The sequence below is a fragment of the Oppia nitens genome, unplaced genomic scaffold (genome assembly GCF_028296485.1).
Source record: "Oppia nitens isolate AA-2021 unplaced genomic scaffold, nextdenovo-longstitch-racon4-pilon3 scaffold31_pilon_pilon_pilon, whole genome shotgun sequence".
Lineage (NCBI taxonomy): Eukaryota > Metazoa > Arthropoda > Arachnida > Sarcoptiformes > Oppiidae > Oppia > Oppia nitens.
Window position 1 is genome coordinate 405,355 of NW_026533212.1, and position 22,072 is coordinate 427,426.

Below are 22,072 nucleotides of genomic sequence, written 5' to 3' on the forward strand. Positions count from 1 at the left end.
ACCAAATACCCTGTTTTTTATCCAATGGTGTTGTTATGCATGCAATCTGATTGCCTATCAGTTTACCTACTTTTACATACTGTGCCGCTATTTAAGGCTCCGACAGTCTGATTGTTTAAGACAACTAAAACAACTACTAGTGCTAACCAACAGTACTACTACTACTAAACATCAGTTACTACTTAATACTATACGTACTAAACGTATTCAACTAATTATGAAATCATTGGACAAACTATTTGTCGATATATCCGATTATAATCAAACTTATTGGTCAAAGTTTTTACTATACCTGTGGCTAACATTTGGTACGACTATTGTTATACTATTATATAGTCTATTGTTTTTTCAATTGAATTTATTTGCAAAACTAATATTCATTTACGGTTTAATTTTATATTTAATTTCCTATTTATTTATTATATTAACTGCCGCTTCGTTAAACATATTTACTAATAAATTATATAAATTATTATTTAGATATACAGTATAATTGTTAATTCAATTTATTAATTATTTTTATTATATTAATAATGTTTTTACAAAAAAAATGTTATTCAAAACAATTACTTTATATAAAAATAATCTATAAATATATAATTAACTTTTAATTTTATTAATAAAGTTACTTTATATTATTTTATTATTATTATTTTCATAATTATGAAATTATAATAAACTTTTTTAACAACTAATTATTTTTTTTATTAAAAAATAAAACTTATAATAATAATTATAATTTTATTATCATTAAATATAATATTAAAATATTTTTTTTATTAATGTTTATATATATAAAGTTTGAGTATAATTATAATGAATAAATATTGATAAAAAATCATATAATATATATATATATATATATATATATATAATAATTATTTCGCAATTGTTAATTATTATTATTATATGATAATTATAACTTTATTATAATTTTATTTAGAAAATAATTTTCTAAATATAATAATTATTAAAATAAGTATAATATTATTAAATATAATAATAATAATACTAATATTTAAATGTTTTTTTTAGTTTTTTTATTATAAAATGCAAATTCAATTCAATTAAAATACTAATTATTGCTATAAAAATATTAATAGTTTTTTTTGTTAGTTTGTTAATAAATAAATATAATTATTACAATAAGTTTTATACCAATAACTAGTATTTCAATTGAATTTAATTTGCAGTAATTTTTTTTGTTTTGCTAATAATTACAACTTTAAATATATAAAATATATTTACTATCTATATATCAGTTATTAAATTAAATGTAAAGTAGTTTTAAATACAGTATATATTTACTGTATATTATTATTATTTAAGTAAAAATATTAATAAATATTTCAAACAACAACAACAAAAATTATGACTGATTTTTCTATTAATCGTTTATTACCCGCAAATATAGCCTACAAGTGGTCGGCCTATCATTTATACCGAATCGGCTTAAGTAGCCATCGATTAGTAGATAGTTGTCCTCAACAACAGAGACTATGGTTTAATCGACCCGTAATTATACTAATTGTTTCATTGGTTTATATTATTGAACGGCTAATATGTTTGTCTATTGACCGAAACAATTGGCTACTATTTGCACAGTTAGGCGATTGGATATATCTATCAAAACTTAGTAAACTAATAAACTATTGTCAACTATTGTTGGCTATGTTAGCCGTACTATCATTACTGACCTATTATTATAACCACAATCAGGGTATAGATCCTAAATTTTTGCGGGTATTTGAAATGATGTCCGGTTTGTCGGGTCGAACACCCCTATCGGTTGGTCTAACCAACCGCCGGGACATCCAGAAGCTAATCAATTGGATGCGCTGGTTATGCCTCAGCTGTCAATTGAATATTACATATATAGTACCCGGGTGTTGTCTACTAATATGTTTCAGTAGTTATCTGGTATATCCATCAATGACCCTAAGCTATGCACTAGTTTATGGTATACCAAATACCCTATTTTTCATCCAATGGTGCCGTTATGTATGCAATCTGATTGCCTATCAGTTTACCTATTTTTATATACTGTGTCGCTATATAAAGCTCCGGCAGTCCTATTGTTTAAGACAATTACAACAATTACTGATAACTACTACTAATAATAATAATACTAATAATACTAAACGTATTCAACTAATTATGAAATCAATGGACAAATTATTTACCGATATATCCGACTATAACCGGACTTATTGGTCAAAATTTTTACTATACTTATGGCTAACGTTTGGTACGGCTATTGTTATCCTATTATATAGTCTATTGTTTGACAACTCATTAGACAATCAAATACCGAAACTAATATTTTTATACAGTTTTCTGGTATTAATAATCGGATATTTATTTATTATATTAACTGCCGCATCGGTTAACAGTTTTAATGATAAACTATTAAAATTGTTTTATAGGTTATATATATTGTTATAAATTAATTAATTAAATAATTAAATTAATTACTACTACTCCTAATAGAAAAAATGTTATTTTTATAAATATATTGATTATATAATTGTTTTATATTTTGAATGAATCTAACGTTATAATTATAAATCATCAGTTAATCTATATATTTATTTTATTTATTTTTTTGAATATATAATATGATTAATAATTTAGTTATTTGAAAAAAATAATACATTGTATTAAATATAATTACTTGAATAATAAATATAATTTTAAATAATTTATAATTAAAATAAATTATAATAAAACAAAATTTTTTCAGTCAAGCACTTACTGTTTAGTAATAATAATAATAATAATAAAATAATATAAAGTAACTTTATTAATGAAATTAAAACTTAATTATATATTTATAGATTTTTTTTATAAAGTAATTGTTTTGAATAACATTTTTTTGTAAAAAACATTATTAATGTTTTTTTAAACAATAAAAATAATTAATAAATTTAATAAACAATTAAACTGTATATCTAAATAATAATTTATATATTTTATCAGTAAATATGTTTAACGAAGCGGCAGTTAATATAATAAATAAATAGGAAATTATATATAAAACTAAGCCATAAGTGAACATAATTTTTGCTAAAAAATTCAATTGAAAAAACAATAGACTATATAATAGTATAACAATAGTCGTACCAAATGTTAGCCACAGGTATAGTAAAAACTTTGACCAATAAGTTAGGTTATAGTCGTCAATATCGGCAAATAAAGTGTCCAATGATTTCATAATTAGATGAATACGTTTAGTACGTATAGTATTAAGTAGTAACTGATGTTTAGTAGTAGTAGTACTGTTGGTTAGCACTAGTAGTTGTTTTAGTTGTCTTAAACAATCAGACTGTCGGAGCCTTAAATAGCGACATAGTATGTAAAAGTAGACGAACTGATAGGCAATCAGATTGCATACATAACGGCACCATTGGATAAATAATAGGGTATTTGGTATACCATATACTAGTGCATAGCTTAGGGTCATTGATGGATATACCAGATAACTAGTCAAACTTATTAGTAGACAACATACCGGTAACAAATAGGTAACATTAAATTGACAGTAATTACATAATTGGGACATCAATTTGTTGAGCTTCTGGATCTCCTTGGGATCGGTTAGACCAACCGATAGGGGTGTCCATCGATAGCCGGACATCATTTCAAATACCCGTAGAAATGTTGGTTCAATACCCCGGTTATAGTTATACAAATAGGTTAATGAAGATAATAGGGTAAACATAGCCGACATTAGTTGACATATGTTCATCAGTTGACCCATTTTCCATAGATATACCCAATCGCCTAACTGTGCAAACAGTAGCCAATTGTCTGTATCATCGATAAACAACAAACAAACTGTGCGTTCAATAATATAAACCAATAAAACAATTATTATAATTACGGGTCGATTAAACCATAGTCTCTGAGGATAACAATCATCGGCGACTGCGGCTACTAATCGATGGCTACTTAAGCCGATTAGGTATAAATGATAGGCCGACCATTTGTAGGCTATATTTGCTGGTAATAAACGGTTAATTGAAAAATCAGTCATATTTTTCACTTTTTTGATTGTTTAAAAATATTTTTTGAAATATATTTATCAATAAATTTTTAAAAAAATAAAAGTAAAATATTTTTTGTATTTAATATTTTTTTTAAATATTTTTTTATAAAACCAAATAATATAAATACTGATTATTTGCAAAATAACTTTATTGGAAATATAATTAAATATATGATTTTTATATGAGTTTTTTTTGTTGATTATTTATTTATTAATGATTATATTATTTTGATAATTATAGTCAGAAAAATAAAATAAAATATTTTTTTCCATAACAGTAATTACTTTATTTATTACAATTAAAATTATTATTATGAAAATAAAATAAACAATAAAAATATTAAAATATATATATATTGTAATATATATAAATAAATATATATTGTAATTAGTAAGATAACAATAATAAAATTATAATTATTAGTAATAATTGTTATTTTTTTGTAAACAATAATAATATTTATTAAATGAATGAAAAAACATATATAATTATTATCATAATAATAATAATAATAAAAATAAAAAAAAATAATAATAATAATAATAATTTTATAATTATTAATTAATTGTGTTTATAAATTTAAAGAAAAAATAATTAGAGTTTTATTTAATTATAAACATTTAATGATTTTTTGTTGTTGAAAAAATACTGTATTTTAAATTTTATAAATTATTTATTATTTATAATAATAATACTAATAATAATAATACAATACACTGTTATCATAACATTTAGCCTAAAAAAATAAATAGCTATATTATATTATAAAATATTTTTAATATCAAACTAAAAAAATAAATATTTTTATTGATAAAAACATAATTATATTCAGTATGATATCTAATAAAATATTTTTTTTTGTAATTTTGATATTATATATTATTATTATATATATTTAAGTATATCTACTGTATTACAGATATGACTGGAAATACTACTTATTAAGTGTTAAAGTGTTAAAAAAATAAACTATTATTAGTAGTATAATTATTATCACTATTTAATTAATATATATATATATATTATATAATACAATATATTATATATTAATATATAATTTATTATAACAGTAATTTTTTTATTTGATAAATACAACAAACAAAAAAATAAGATATAAAATAAATAATCAAAAAATATTAATTGTTAAACTATTATACATACTATATATATATATATATATATATTATTTATTTATATTATGACAACAAAACAAAAATTTTAATATATTTATTATATAAATAATATAATAATTAGAAATTTATTTTTTAAAAGTTTTTTTATTTGAAAGTTTACTATTTATTGTCAATTTTTAATTATGAAATGCATTCAATATGAAATATAATAATAATAATAGCAAATAATAATCATAAATATAATTAATATTATATATATATATATATATATAACTGATAATATAGTATATATTAATACTATATATTATATACTGTATATACTGTATTATAAAATACTTAAGTTATTATTACTGATAATTAAATGAAATTATTAACTATTATTGATTTGCTTAGTATATAAGGTTTTAAGTATTATTATTATTATTATTATTATTATTATTATTATTATTAAATAGTAATTAACATTTATAATTAATAAGTACTAATAATAATAATATAAAAATTCAAATAATTGAAAGTGATAAAATGTCAAAAAAATAATTTTATTATTAGTAGTAATAATCTATAAGATAACATATAATACTAAATATCATTATTATTAATTTATTTAAATATCTCTATGAGTCTAATATATCAGTATTAAAAATTAATTAGTAATATATTAACAGTAATTACATTATAAAAATTCAAGTTTAATACATATAATTAAAAGTTATTTTTTAAAATAAATAAATAAATTATTTCATATTTAATTAAATTTATAAATATAAATAATATTATTGTACTTATAATAATTGAAAATCTGTAAAATAGTATTAATTAAAAATTATTATTATTAGTATTATAAACCTAATAAACTGTTAAATGATTATTTATCTATCTATAAAAATTTTATTTGGGTTAAAAAACAACAATTATTTATATTATTATTATTATTATTATAGATAATAACATTATTATTAATAATAATAATTTTGATTTAAAATAAACAAATAATAATAATATGAATCGCATGCCGACACCTGACTATGATGACGATGATGATGATGACCACCAACAACACATGCCTACCGGTGCCGGTAAAGGCAGCACCGGTAGTTATGGTGACCATGGTGATTCAGGGTATGTGTTGTTATATTTATATTAAGTTATTACTATATATGTTGTTGTTTTTTTTGTTGTAATTATACTAATAATTAATTAAGTTGTCAAAAACTTATCTATGTGTGTATGTGTATGTGTATGTGTATGTGTATGTGTATGTGTATGTGTATGTGTATGTGTATGTGTATGTGTATGTGTATGTGTATGTGTATGTGTATGTGTATGTGTATGTGTATGTGTATGTGTATGTGTATGTGTATGTGTATGTGTATGTGTATGTGTATGTGTATGTGTATGTGTATGTGTATGTGTATGTGTATGTGTATGTGTATGTGTATGTGTATGTGTATGTGTATGTGTATGTGTATGTGTATGTGTATGTGTGTTATTGAAGATTATCTCAACAGTATATATATATATATTACTAATTTATTATAATAATAATTATTAAATTTTATTAATTTAGACCTAAACGACACACCGATGATGAACTGATCCAATCATGGGATCGGTTTAAGACAATACCGCCGCCCGATGACGACGAAACCCTATCGGATGAATGGCTTGAATTGATAATTAAATTTATAAAAATTTTAGTTATAATTATAACATTTTCGGTTACCCTGGGGTTTGCTGTCATCAGTAAATCATTGATACTATTAATGATATCAATGATCAAAATTAATCGTACAATACCTCTATGTAATGGTGACGGTATCTATCAAATTGAGCCACCCCTGGACCGGGATAAACGTTATACAACTATCTATTCGATTGATTCACCCGAACGTATAGCCTGGCTGTGGACCCTATATTTTGCTACCATTACCCCGGAGTTGTTTGTTTGGTGCCGAAGCGCATGGATATGTTTGTTCAATACCTATAGGCGACCCAAGTGGCGGACATTTTTGACGGTATTTTTTTTTAAATATTTTTGGTTTTAATTATTTTTGGTTTTAATTATTTTTTGTTTTAAATAATTTTTAGTTTTAAATAATTTTTAGTCTTAATTATTTTTGGATTTTAATTATTTTTGTTTTAAATAATTTTTTGTTTTAATTATCTTTTGTTTAATTATTTTTTGTTTTAAATAATTTTTGTTTTAAATAATTTTTGGTTTTAATTATTTTTTGTTTAATTATTTTTGGTTATAAATAATTTTTGCTTTTAATTATTTTTTGGTTTTAATTATTTTTGGTTTTAGCTAATTTTTGTTTTAATTATTTTTCGTTTTAATTATTTTTGTTGTTGTTTTTTAGTATTTTTGTTATAAACCAAATATATAGAGTAATAATTTAAATAAATTTATTATTATTATATATATATATTTATTATTTGTTGTTTTTTTAGTTAATTATATACTCTATTTATAACTTATGTATAAAAACTAACTTAACTAACACCTACTAATCATTACCTACTCCTACACCCACCCACTCACCCACCCATACAGGTATTTACAACGGAAACATTCAACGCAATCGGCATATCTCTACTAATTTTCCTTATACTACCCACCATTGACTCGATTACTGGTGCTATGATAACCAACAGTCTCTGTTTGATACCCGGCCTACTATTACTATTACTAGTGCTATATTCAACTGTACCCAACAATAATAATGGGAAAATAATGGTTAACCGTAAATGGCTAACCATCATAGCTTGTTTGATACAACTGATTGGCCTAATATGCTGGCCAATTATTATCAGCTACACTAACCGTGGCTCCTGTATGTACTACTGGTATCTACCTGTGGCTATGATACTGGTATCGTTTACCTGGTGGGAAAACTATGTAGATGCTGCCGATGATGGTGATGATCCCGGAGCTCAAGTATCCAATAATCCAATAATTGTCCGATGGCTGGCCACAAGTAAACATGATTTGCAAACAAGTAGATATTTTACATACCTGATCGTATCACTATGGAAATGTCTGGTTATCCTATCGATGATGATCCTAATTGAATACCTGAATGAGGATACGGCTACTGTGGGTACAATGTTTAGCCGATTTGGTGAAGCCTATCGTAACTATCAGATAGCTATCCAACGGGATAAGTCCCAGTTTGACTATCAAACCCCAATTGAAGGTAACAATCATCGGATGCAAATATCCGATCCGTTAGTACCCGTTTGGGTACTAGTCGTACAGATTATGGCCAGCTATATGTGCTACGCTGTCGGGAAGTTTTCGTGTAAAATTTGTATACAGTGTGTATCGTTTGCCGTACCGGTCAATATGGCCGTACCGTTTACGGTGTCGTTTCTATGGGCTATGGTTTCGGCTGCCGGTGATGACAAGTGCCAGGTATGTGTATGTTTGCGTTTGTGTGTATGTTTGTATTTGTGTTTGTATGTGTGTTTTGTATGTGTGTTTGTATGTGTGTTTTGTATGTGTGTTTGTATGTGTGTTTGTATGTGTGTTTGTATGTGTGTTTGTATGTGTGTTTGTATGTATGTATGAATGTATGTATTTGTGTGTATATATGTGTGTGTGTGTTGAGTGTATATATATAACTATTTGAAATAATTATTTATTTAAAAAATAAAATAAGTCTATAATTATTATTATTATTACAGTTAAAATTTAAACAATATTTAACAAAAAAAAATTATTTTATACATTAAAATTTTTTTTAATTAATTTATTTAACATTAATAATAATATTTTTTTTTGGTGATAGATATACACCTATTGGTCAGGTTTTCAATACATTTACTGGTATAGTCCTCAAGTCGACCAATTTATTTACGACCAAAACAACAACACCTACACCTATACCTCAACAATCGCTACCATTATATGGCTACTGTCCCTCAGCTCACAATTATGGATAGCCATACACATATGGTATCCGACCAGCGAACGACTGGCCACTACGGATAAGCTATTTATTATACCAATGTATAGTTCGGTAGTTATCGACCAGTCATTGGCTATGAATCGGCGTCGACGGCATCGACAGCATCGGCGGCAGCGTCGGCACCGGGAGATTATGGCCAACGATTTACAGCCAGTAATTCCAGTGGTGATCCTCAATGATGGTCAACAAACCATAGAAACAGCAGCTGATGATGAGGTACTGATAGCTACCACTACCCCAACTACTAGTGTTAATGTACACGAAATGTACGAAACATTTAACGAACCGATAGCTATACAGACTAACGGTGCTCTGACTGATAGTAATGGTGCATCACTACTACCTAACCTTAATCCAGGTGCCGATGATGCCGATGATATAGTTAACATATATGTATGTATAACTATGTGGCACGAATCCATCGATGAAATGCTGCAGACACTGATGTCTGTCCTACGTTTGGATGCCGACCAGTGCGCCCGTAGACAGGCCTACGAATATTTTCAATTGAATCCCAGTCTAACTGATTACTATCAAATTGAATGTAAGTATATATATACAGTATATATATATATAATATTGTAGTTATCTCTCTCACACTATCTCTCTCACTCACTCACTATCTCTCTCACTCACTATCTCTCTCTCTCTAACTCACTCACTGTCTCTCTCTCTCTAAGTCAATCACTATCTCTCTAACTCACTAACTCACTCACTAACTCACTCACTCACTCACTCACTCACTCACTCACTCACTCACTCACTCACTCACTCACTCACTCACTCACTCACTCACTCACTCACTCACTCACTCACTCACTCACTCACTCACTCACTCACTCACTCACTCACTCACTCACTCACTCACTCACTCACTCACTCACTCACTCACTCACTCACTCACTCACTCACTCACTCACTCACTCTCTCACTCTCTCTCTCTCTCTCTCTCTCTCTCTCTCTCTAATAAGAGAGATAATAATAATAATAATATAATTTATATACTTTTTAAAAAATCATAAAACTTTTTTTTATATGTAAAATACTTATATATATATATATATATTAATAAATTTGATACCTGGGCTAATTTTTTTCTGGCGCACCCACCCGTCCCCAAAAAAAGTCAATATATTTTTCGACGACGCTTTCGATCAGTTGGTTCAGGACATTGATGACAACAACAACACCGACAATAATAATAGCCGTATAATCAATAGGTTTGTCCGGCAACTGATTGAAACGGTAGATAAAGCGGCCAGTAATGTACACGAAGTCAATATTAGGCTACCGGTGCCCAATATAGTACCGACACCATATGGTGGTAAATTGGAGTGGACACTACCCGGGCAAAATAAATTGATTGCCCATTTAAAAGATAGGCTATTGATTAGGCATAGAAAACGTTGGTCACAGGTATGTTAAATATATAGTAAATAAATATATATATAACTAGTAGTAGTAGTAGTAGTAGTAGTAGTAGTATATTAGTTAGTTATAGGCAGTTATATATTACCAAAAAAATATATATATAATAAAATAATTACAAAACATCAATAAATATATTAACATTTTTGTTTTTTATATAAATATATTTTCAATTAAATTTAGTAAATAATAGTTTTATAAATATTAAATTTATTTGTTTAGTTGTTTTTTTTAGTTTCGTATTTATATATATATATATATATATAAAATAGTATAATTTTTAATTTTAAATATTAATTAATTAAATAATTTTAATTAAAACTAGTAGTAATTAAAAATAGTATTAATAGTATTTTTTAAATAATTACAATACTTATAACTATCACATTGAATGTATAATAATTTTATCAAATAATATATATATTTATTTATGTCTATTTATTTATACATACCTGTCCACACACACACAGTGTATGTACATGTACTACCTGTTAGGCTATCGTTTAGCTGGCAAACCAATGGATGAACGACGCAAAGAAACGGTAGCCATGAATACGTTTATATTGGCATTGGATGGTGACATCAACTTTAGGCCGACCTCAATGAATCTGTTAGTCGATTTGATGAAAAAAAATAAAAAACTGGGCGCCGCCTGCGGACGTATACATCCGATAGGCGGGGGACCAATGGTCTGGTATCAGGTTTGCAATAATAATAATAATAATAAAACCATTTTATACTAGTATATCAATAAACTACTAATCCCTAGCCAACCCCCCCCCAACATTATCCACCAATATATACACATGCATATTACTAAAATAATATATTATATAATGCATACCCACCCCTGCCTACCCCCCCCACTATACAAAAACAATGAACTTATACATAGTATAGACATTCATAATAATGTTTAAATAATATGTTAATAATGTTTTGTATGTTGTTGTTGGTTACAACCCCCCCCCCCTCCTATGCTACCCCTCCAACCCCTTCCTCCAATATAATCACATGCATATTACTAAAATAATATATTATATAATGCATACCCACCCCTGCCTATCCCCCCCCCCACTATACAAAAACAATGAACTTATACATAGTATAGACATTCATAATAATGTTTAAATAATATGTTAATAATGTTTTGTATGTTGTTGTTGGTTACAACCCCCCCCCTCCTATGCTACCCCTCCAACCCCTTCCTCCAATATAATCACATGCATATTACTAAAATAATATATTATATAGTGCACACCCACCCTGCCTACCCCCCCCCCCCACTATACACACACACACAATGGACTTATACACAGAATAGACATTAATAATAATGTTTATATAATATGTTAATAATGTTTTGTATGTTTTTGTTGTTGTTGTTGTTGGTTACAACCCCCCTCCTATGCTACCCCTCCAACCCCCTCCCCTAATATAATCACATGCATATTACTAAAATTATATATTATATAATGCACACCCACTCCAGCTCACCCACACAATGGACTTATACACAGTATAGACATACATAATATTGTTTATAATAATATGTTAATAATTTTTAATTTATTAATTAAATTTTAATTTTTTTGTTTTGTTGGTTGGTTACAACCCCCTCCTATACTACCCCAACCCCGACAGAAATTTGAGTACGCAATCTGTCATTGGTTACAAAAAACAACTGAACACGTGTTCGGGTGTGTACTGTGCAGTCCCGGCTGTTTCTCCCTATTCAGAGCCCGGGCTGTTATGGACGACAGTGTTATGAATAAGTATACGACTAAACCATCGGAAGCCCGACATTACGTACAGTACGATCAGGGAGAGGACCGATGGTTGTGTACATTGTTGATAAAACAAGGCTGGTATGTATGTATGTATAGAAAAACATGACCTTCCCCTCACTATACACACACACATAAACGCATACATAGATATATAAACACACATACATACAAACACAAGCATTGACACATACATACATACATACATACAGAAACATTGACACATACATACACATACATACACACACAAACATTGACACATACATACAAACACAAGCATTGACACATACATACACACACAAACATTGACACATACATACAAACACAAGCATTGACACATACATACACACACAAACATTGACACATACATACAAACACAAGCATTGACACATACATACACACACACAAACATTGACGCATACATACACATACAAACATTGACGCATACATACACACACACAAACATACACGCATAGATACACACACACAAACATTGACACATACATACATACACACAAGCATTGAAACATACATACAAACACACAAGCATTGACACATACATATACATACAAAAACATTGACACATACATACACACACATACATACACACACATACATACACACACCTACAATGGGTAAACTATTTGTTAAATAATTTATAAACTAATCTATTTTTCAAATTTTAATTCAAATTCCTTATCCTATCAAATACAACACACCAACCCCTACCTCCCACTCCACCATATAAACTACAGGCGCATTGAATACTGTGCCGCTAGTGATTCCTATACACACGCACCGGAAGGTTTCGGTGAATTTTATCAACAACGACGCCGATGGGCACCGTCAACAATGGCCAACATTATGGACCTACTGGGCGACTATAAGCAAACAATTGCCGTCAACAATAATATATCCAAACTGTATGTCCTCTATCAGGCTATGATGATGATCGGTACGGTATTAAGTCCGGGTACCATATTTTTGATGGTTGTCGGCGCTGTCAATATTGTATTAGGTATAGTATATAGACATATATAAAGTTATATAGTATTTATATTTTTTTAAATAAATAAATAAATTTAAATATTTTTTCAACAACAAAAAAATAATTAATATAAATATTAACTTTAAGCACAATTAGTACAAAAAAAATTAATTAATTAAATATTTTTTAGTTATTTATTTTTTTAATATAATATTTATTTATATTAAAATTACAATAATTATTTATTTATTTTTTTAGTATTACGATAATTATTTATTTATTTTTTTAATATTACAATAATTATTTATTTATTTTTTTAATATTACAATAATTATTTATTTATTTTTTAAAAATATTTCTATAATTATTTATTCAATAAATAGTTTACTATTTACACTACCTGTACACCCCCTGCCCTCCCATCCCCATCCCTATATCTACTGTACTATAAATATATCATATATTTTTAAGCATATATATATATATTTATAATATATATTTATTTTTGATTTAATAGGATATACCACTGACGTATCGATTGTCTTAAATCTAATACCTGTCCTCCTGTTTTCAATTGTCTGTATTGTTATCAAAAACAATGATCATATAATTTTTATGGCAATGCTATTATCTATTGTCTATTCAATGGTAATGTTGGCCGTCTATGTGGGGATATCTATAGATATGTTTCACAAAACAGTATTCACACCGAACTCCATGTTTTTCATGGGTCTAATGGGATCGTTCATTGTTGCAGCCATTTTACATCCACAGGTATGGATATGGGTGTGTGTGTGTGTGTGTGTGTGGGTGTATGGGTGGGTGTGTATGAGTTGGACAGTAAGGTTTTTTTGGGTTAGATGTAGGAGGTGTATATCATTGATATTATATTTAGTATATACCGGTATAATAATCATTGAAAATATTTTTTTAAACGTTTAAATCAAATAGTATTGTATAATATTATACTTTATATGTTAATTAAGTTTTTTTTGTGGTTATGTATGTATTATATTTTTGTTTATGTGTGGGTGCATGTATATATATTTATATAAATGTTGGCCAGTTAGTTTTATATATTAGGTAATATGTTAGGTTAGTTAAACTATATTTAAAAATATAACCACAATAAAATTAGTTATTAATTAAATTAATTTTAATATTAAGTAAATACAATATTATTAATACATACATATACTGTATATATATAAATTATTAATACACTTATTATTATGATTATTATTATTGACTACCTGTCCAAACAACAACACTAGGAGTTTGGTTGTATCATAGCTATGCCATTGTATATGTTGCTGATACCCAGTATGTATCTCCTATTGACCATCTATTCGGTAACCAATATGCATGTTGTTACGTGGGGTACCCGTGAGGTCAAGTCCAAGTTGACGGCCACCGTATCTACCGATGACACACAACAATCCGATAGCGACATAACAGTAGCCAACAAACCAATGGCCAACAAATCATTGTTAGGTTATCTTAATTTGTCTCAATTGGTCGGCCGTGGATCGGATGGACGATCGGGTTTCGGTATAATTACATGTATGTGCTGTTCGCCCAGTCAGCGACCGGATGACGACAACGACAACAATAGACTATTGAAACAAACACTAACCGAAATTACTGGACAGTTAGCTAAGGTAACCGAAACGGTTGCCTCAATCAAAAGTTGGACACTTGATCATCAGTTTATGGGTCAGTCGTCATCGGATAATCATCAGGTAGTAGTAGTAGTAGAGGAAGATACTACCGGTGCCGGTGTTGGCGGCAATGGACAGGAGGTGGTTGTGGGCGGAGGACAGTTGACTACTACTACTACTACTACTAATTGTAAGCAACTATTATTGAATAGACTATTGAATGATGTCGAGGGTGCCGGTGTCGGTGATGGACAGTCTACTATAGCTGCCGACAATAACCACCACACAACTATGGTTACTATTCAAGATACCGGTGCTGTCGGCAGTGATGGTAGTGTAGGTCATACCCCATCATCATTATCTACTATAGCCGAATCCAAACAACAACTACCCCAATGGATAGTCGACGATAGGATACTAAAACATTTACCTATAGTTCCCCTCAATGATGATGAACTAGATTTTTGGCAAACATTTATACCGAAATATTTGCTACCCCTGGATGACGATCCCGTTGAACGGGACCGTATGGCCAGGGATTTACTGTTGTTGCGCAACAAATGGGTGTTTACATTTGGCTTATTGAATACTATATTCATATTGGTTGTCCTATTATTGCAAACGCACCCGGAGATTTTTAATTTTGATATTAAACTAACCAATGATGATGATGATGATGATGGATATAATATAACCGGTTATAATAATAATAATAATAAAACCGCTGCTGATAATAATAAACCAATGTATAGTTATATGAAAATGGATCCGATAGGTAGGTTCTATATGTGTATGTATGTATGTATGTGTGTGTGTGTGTGTGTGTGTGTGTGTGTGTATGTGTATGTGTATGTGTATGTGTATGTGTATGTGTATGTGTATGTGTATGTGTATGTGTATGTGTATGTGTATGTGTATGTGTATGTGTATGTGTATGTGTATGTGTATGTGTATGTGTATGTGTATGTGTATGTGTATGTGTATGTGTATGTGTATGTGTATGTGTATGTGTATGTGTATGTGTGTGTGTATGTGTGTGTGTATGTGTGTGTGTATGTGTGTGTGTATGTGTGTGTGTATGTGTGTGTGTATGTGTGTGTGTATGTGTGTGTGTATGTATGTGTGTGTGTATGTGTGTGTGTATGTGTGTGTGTGTGTGTATGTGTGTGTGTATGTGTGTGTGTATGTGTGTGTGTATGTGTGTGTGTATGTGTGTGTGTATGTGTGTGTGTATGTGTGTGTGTATGTGTGTGTGTATGTGTGTGTGTATGTGTGTGTGTATGTGTGTGTGTATGTATGTGTGTATATATATGTGTATGTATATATGTGTGTATATATGTGTGTATATATGTGTGTATATATGTGTGTATATGTTTGTAATTTTTAAAATCTAATTTTATTTTTTTTAAATACAACTAAATCTTTATCTCTCTCTCCCTATCCCTATAGGTCTAGTATTGGTCGTATTTTTCGGCATAATTCTGGTCATCCAATTGATCGGTATGTTTATCCATCGGTTCGGTACACTCTCCCATCTACTAGCCTTTACTACCATTGATTTATGCCATAAAAAACTAAATCAAACGCCCACTAGTAAGGACATGGATGCTAATGATGATTATGATGACGATGAGGAGGGTATTGGAAATAAAAATCTTATTATCAAACTAACCAAACAGCTACAGAAGCTCAAGGGTTTGGCTGATGATGATGAGGAGGTGGTGGGGATGGACGACCACCAGATGGGTAGACTCATGAGTGGGTCAGATACTATGTCAAACACTGGCGGAAAACATCAGATCCCTGTCCAACATAACTTGGATCACGCTTTTCGCAAACGGCTAATGAGTTTACAGCCCGACAGCAGCAGCAGCAGCACCGGTATGTATATTGATATGACTGACTCACCCACTAATCCAACTAACTATCGCATAGACATCCGCCAAAAATCGATAGTCCGACGCCATAGTCATGTCCTTCAGGCTCTGTGTCGACGCCGCGATACTATTATTATGGATAATCAGCGCCGTATGAGTCGACTGTCCTCAACGCAGTTACTATCGACAGTAGTCGAAGAATCGTCGACTATAGGCTCAAGTAGTCAGCGGTAGCACCGGTAGCCTAACTGTGAGGTCAACTTTTTACTCAAATATATATATATTATATATAGACCTTAAATATGTAAATAAAAAAATAGTGATAAAAGCAATTGAATTAAAAAATTAGAAATTAAATAAATAATTATACTTTAAATTTTTTGATATATTTTTTTATGAATTATTTAAAAAAATTAATTTTTTTTACATATTTATAAGTTTTACATATGCTTTTAGTATTTTTTCTTAAATATATAATTTTTTAATTAAAATATAATTTGTTAATGATATCAGCTATGATTTAAAAAGTTAGACTTAATTTTTGTATTATTTATTTTTTTAACATTTAAAATATTTCTATTATTTATTACAATTTAATTACCTGTAAATTGCAAACAATATAAGTAATAGTAATAATAATAGTTAATAAATTTAATAATAATATTGATGACAAATATTATAACATTATTTCCAATAAATAAATCTAATTATTATTATATAATTTTAGTAAATTTTTTCAAAGATAATAATTATATTATTAAATATAATAAAATATATATTTAAATTTATATATAGTTAAAAAAAATATATCTATGTGACATTGAATAATTCAATAAACAATTACTAGTAATACAAGTAATTATTTTTAAAAAAAAAAAATTATTTATCATTGACTAAAATATTTTTTGTAATTATATAATGATAAATTCAAAAAAAAGTAAATTAAATAATTAATAACATATATAAAAAATGAAATATTAATATTTCTAAAAATATATTATTTATTCAACAAAAAAACAAAATGAATTTTACACTAAAATTACATTATTATTATTATTATTATTATTATTATTATTATTATTACAGTATTACTAATCAATTAATAATTTTCGGACGTTTTTCAACCCTAACAAACACTTGCTTAGGTGTCATAACGCCAAACAAAGCGTCGTAAAACTCAAGGGGTTTCTGTTAAAAATAAATATAAAAAAATTAAGTAATAAATAATAATAGTATAAAAAATTATTATTAAATTAATAATAATAATAACAATAATAATAAACTAGTTTTTATCAGTAAAAATAAATATGTAAATATGTATCTCATTATTATTATTATTATTATTATTATTATTATTAAGTATATAAGTGTATGTGTATGTGTATGTGTATGTGTATGTGTATGTGTATGTGTATGTGTATGTGTATGTGTATGTGTATGTGTATGTGTATGTGTATGTGTATGTGTATGTGTATGTGTATGTGTATGTGTATGTGTATGTGTATGTGTATGTGTATGTGTATGTGTATAATATAAACATATAGATACAACATATAAACTTTAAATCTATGTACATATATATATATACAATACAATACCCCGGTATCAAAAAATCGATAGTTGTAGACGGCATTGACCAGTGCCAGTTTGGACTCAATTAGGGCCAATCGCATACCAATACACTGTCGCGGACCGGAACCAAACGGTAAAAAGGCATACGGATGATGATGTTGGCCTAATTGATTGCCCGGTAGAAACCGGTCGGGCAGGAACTGGTCGGCCTGGGGATAGTTAGCCGGGTCTCGATGTATACAATAGACAGGTATGTGAACTACTTGACCCTTGCGTATGGTTATACCATCGGAGGATCTCTGGTGGTGTTGGTGGTGTTGGCCAGTCGTATGGTTGTTCAATGTGTAGTCCTGGTTGGCCTGTCGTTCAATGGCCGTAACCGCCGGATACAGGCGTTGCGACTCTTTGAAGACGGCGTCCAAGTATTTCAATGAATATAATATATCGTAATCGACGTCCGACTGTATAAATATATGATTTTTAATTAATTAATTAATCCAAAAAATTAATTATAAAATTTTAATTTATAAAATGAAATTAATTTGTATAAAAATATCTATTTTTTTGGTAAACAATATAAAAAAATAAATGAAATGTTTATTATAGTTAAGTTTATTAATAATTAGATATCAAAAAAATAAATAAAACTAAAATAATATGTTTTAATTAAGTAATAATTAAAATTCTAATTTTTTAAAAAACATATTTTTTGTAAAATTATCTATTTTTTATGAATTAAAAATAAATTAAAAATTAATATCAGATAAATAAAAGTCTATTAATATTATAGTTTAGTTTAAGTTATAATTAATAACTAAAAAAATAAAACTAAAATAATATGATTTAATTAATTATTAATTAATAAATAATTAAAAAATTCTAATTTTTAAAAAACATATTTTTTTGTAAAATTATCTATTTTTTATGAATTAAAAATAAATTAAAAATTAATATCAGATAAATAAAAGTCTATTAATATTATAGTTTAGTTTAAGTTATAATTAATAACTAAAAAAATAAAACTAAAATAATATGATTTAATTAATTATTAATTAATAAATAATTAAAAAATTCTAATTTTTAAAAAACATATTATTTTGTAAAATTATCTATTTTTTATAAATTAAAAAATAAATAAATATTAGATAAATAAAAGTCTATTAATATTATAGTTTAGTTTAAGTTATAATTAATAACTAAAAAAATAAAACTAAAATTAATTAATTAATTATTAATTAAGAAATAATTAAAATTCTAATTTTAAAAAAACTTTTTTGTAAAATTATCTATTTTTATAAATTAAAAATTAAATAAATGTCAGATAAATAAATAAAAGTCTATTATAGAATAGTTTAGTTTAAGTTATAATTAATAATTAAAAAAAATAAAACTAAAATAAATTAATTAATATTTTTTTTTGTATTTAAAATCACAGTTTAATAGATATAATCATAATTAGTTACTAATAAAAATAACTGAAAAAATATTATTAAAATAAATAAATAATTTTAATAATAATTTTTTTCATTATATATATACAGTATATATACCTGTTTATGATGTCTGACATAATCATCGATTTCATCGTACAATCTTTGCTGACAATCGGGATGTTTGGCCAACAAATAGGTTATTACCGACAATGCAGTGGCAGTTGTCTCGTAGCCGGCGATAAAAAATATGATCGACTGAGCCATTAGTTCATCGTCTGTCAGATCTATTTAAAAGACAAAAAAATTAAAATAAAATTAAAAAACAAAAACAAAAATCAAATCAAACATACATTTATCTGAATTATTAACATCACTAGTAGTAGTAGTAGTAGTAGTAGTAGTCTTGTTATTATCATTGTCTGTCATCGTGTCTAACATTAGCTGTAAAAAGTCGGTCCGTTTGGTAGTAGTGGTTGTATCGGTGGCCGACTGTCCACTACTACTACTACTACTACGTCTATCGGCGATAATTTTTAGGGTAAATTCCCGGAAAAATTTCGAAACCGATTTATCGACTATCGATAGTTTCAATAGTTTAGCCAATTCGGGCCATATATTGATTATTAGTAAACTTAAGCTGAAATCAGTGCTAAACATTTTGCTGGCATTACCAATGAACGGGTTGTCCCTATCAAATAGGGTATCAACACGGGTACCGAATGCTACCTGTATTATGACTTCCATACTGTAGGCCCCGAACAGCTGTTTCATATCACCGATACTACCGTTTGTCCTGTTATTAGCTATACTATCCAAATATTTGGACATATTATCCATACATTGGTCGATCATTGGCACCATTTTACGTAGTTTTCCGGCCGTAAATGTCGGCGATATTATCGTACGGACACGTTTCCAGTCGTCATCCCGGATAATACCGACCGCTTTGTCGATCAATGGGTCGGCACCGGTAGAAAAATCCTATAAATAAAACAAATAATTTTTTGTTATTATTATTATTTTCAAAGTAAAAAAATTATTTTGTAAAAAATAAAATAAATATATAAATGAAAAGTAATATATAGGTTAATAATAAAATAATTTTAATTATCATAACTTAATTAATAGATTTATTTTTTAATTAAGTGATGTATTAATTAACTGACTTTTTAATTAACTGATTTATTAATTAACTGATTTATTTAATTTATTTATTTAGTAATTAACTGATTTTTTTTATTTAACTGATTTAGTAATTAACTGATTATTTATTTAACTAATTTATTTAATTAATTAATTTATTATTTAATTAATTAATTTATTATTTAATTGATTTAGTAATTAACTATTTGTATTAATTAACTGATTGTATTAATTAACTTATTTATTAATTAACTGATTTATTAATTTACTGATTTATTAATTTACTGATTTATTAATTTACTGATTTATTAATTTACTGATTTATTAATTTACTGATCTATTTAATTAATTGATTTAGTAATCAACTGATTTATTAATTAACTAACTAATTAATTAAGTGATTTATTATTTAATTAACTATTATTTTAAAATTATTAATTAGTATTTAGTTAGTCTAATAGACATTATTATTTTTTTTAAATAATAATAAACTACTGTACAGATAAACAAATATATATATATATATATATATATAGTTGAAATTAAATACCCGTAAAATTATTACAAAAAAAATAATTAAATTAATTAATTAATTAATTAATTTTTTCAATTATAATTACCCGTCTGTTTGGAAATATATGAAAATCTTTGACTAAAACATCGCGAATCAAATCGGGTTCCGACAGATAGAGTACCGGACGGTTCAGTTCATAGACGCCGAAACATTTGCCATACTTTCCATATAACTCCTGTTCCCAATCGCCTATGGATCTGGTCATACGTGTCCATAGACTTACCGATGCTGTCGGTACTCCTTGCGACTCCCAATACATACATTTTGATGTATAATATCTGTTATCAAAAAAAAAATTAAATAATAATAATAATATTTTTTTTGTTAATTATTATAATAATAATAATTACCTGTAAATTGCAAACAATATAACTATACTAATAATAGTCAATGGATTTAATAACAATAATGACAACAAAAATTGTAACATTTTTTTTTAGTAATAAACTAATT

At 27.1% G+C, this 22,072-nt stretch overlaps 2 protein-coding genes across 2 annotated transcripts; one reads left to right on the plus strand and one right to left on the minus strand.

Annotated features, from left to right (window-relative positions):
* Positions 1-6,885: 6,885 nt before the first annotated feature.
* LOC128956624 (chitin synthase chs-2-like) lies at positions 6,886-16,767 on the plus strand. Its single transcript, XM_054302340.1, has 11 exons — positions 6,886-7,200; positions 7,740-8,600; positions 8,977-9,700; positions 10,283-10,572; positions 11,055-11,285; positions 12,229-12,452; positions 13,127-13,389; positions 13,877-14,133; positions 14,634-15,795; positions 16,470-16,520; positions 16,615-16,767. The coding sequence occupies exons 1-11, from the start codon at positions 6,949-6,951 to the stop codon at positions 16,689-16,691; spliced, it is 4,392 nt and encodes a 1,463-aa protein (XP_054158315.1). The 5' UTR covers positions 6,886-6,948; the 3' UTR covers positions 16,692-16,767.
* Positions 16,768-17,958: 1,191 nt separating this feature from the next.
* On the minus strand, positions 17,959-22,009 carry LOC128956625 (cytochrome P450 3A8-like). The gene is made up of 6 exons (XM_054302342.1): positions 21,970-22,009; positions 21,666-21,897; positions 20,253-20,883; positions 20,020-20,186; positions 18,496-18,930; positions 17,959-18,085 (listed from the first exon to the last, which is right to left on the minus strand). The coding sequence occupies exons 2-6, from the start codon at positions 21,876-21,878 to the stop codon at positions 17,993-17,995; spliced, it is 1,539 nt and encodes a 512-aa protein (XP_054158317.1). The 5' UTR covers positions 21,879-21,897; positions 21,970-22,009; the 3' UTR covers positions 17,959-17,992.
* Positions 22,010-22,072: the final 63 nt, after the last annotated feature.

Bases quoted from the DNA above. Each gene is read 5' to 3' on its own strand.
- LOC128956624 (XM_054302340.1), top strand. From the start codon at position 6,949: ATGATATCAATGATCAAAATTAATCGTACAATACCTCTATGTAATGGT. The intron at 9,701-10,282 runs GTAAGTATATAT...CCCCAAAAAAAG, and splicing joins TGATTACTATCAAATTGAAT to TCAATATATTTTTCGACGAC. The intron at 11,286-12,228 runs GTTTGCAATAAT...CAACCCCGACAG, and splicing joins GACCAATGGTCTGGTATCAG to AAATTTGAGTACGCAATCTG.
- LOC128956625 (XM_054302342.1), bottom strand. From the start codon at position 21,878: ATGTATTGGGAGTCGCAAGGAGTACCGACAGCATCGGTAAGTCTATGG. The intron at 20,187-20,252 runs GTATGTTTGATT...TCTTTTAAATAG, and splicing joins TGTTAATAATTCAGATAAAT to ATCTGACAGACGATGAACTA. The intron at 18,931-20,019 runs GTATATATACTG...ATATTTATACAG, and splicing joins ATGTCAGACATCATAAACAG to TCGGACGTCGATTACGATAT.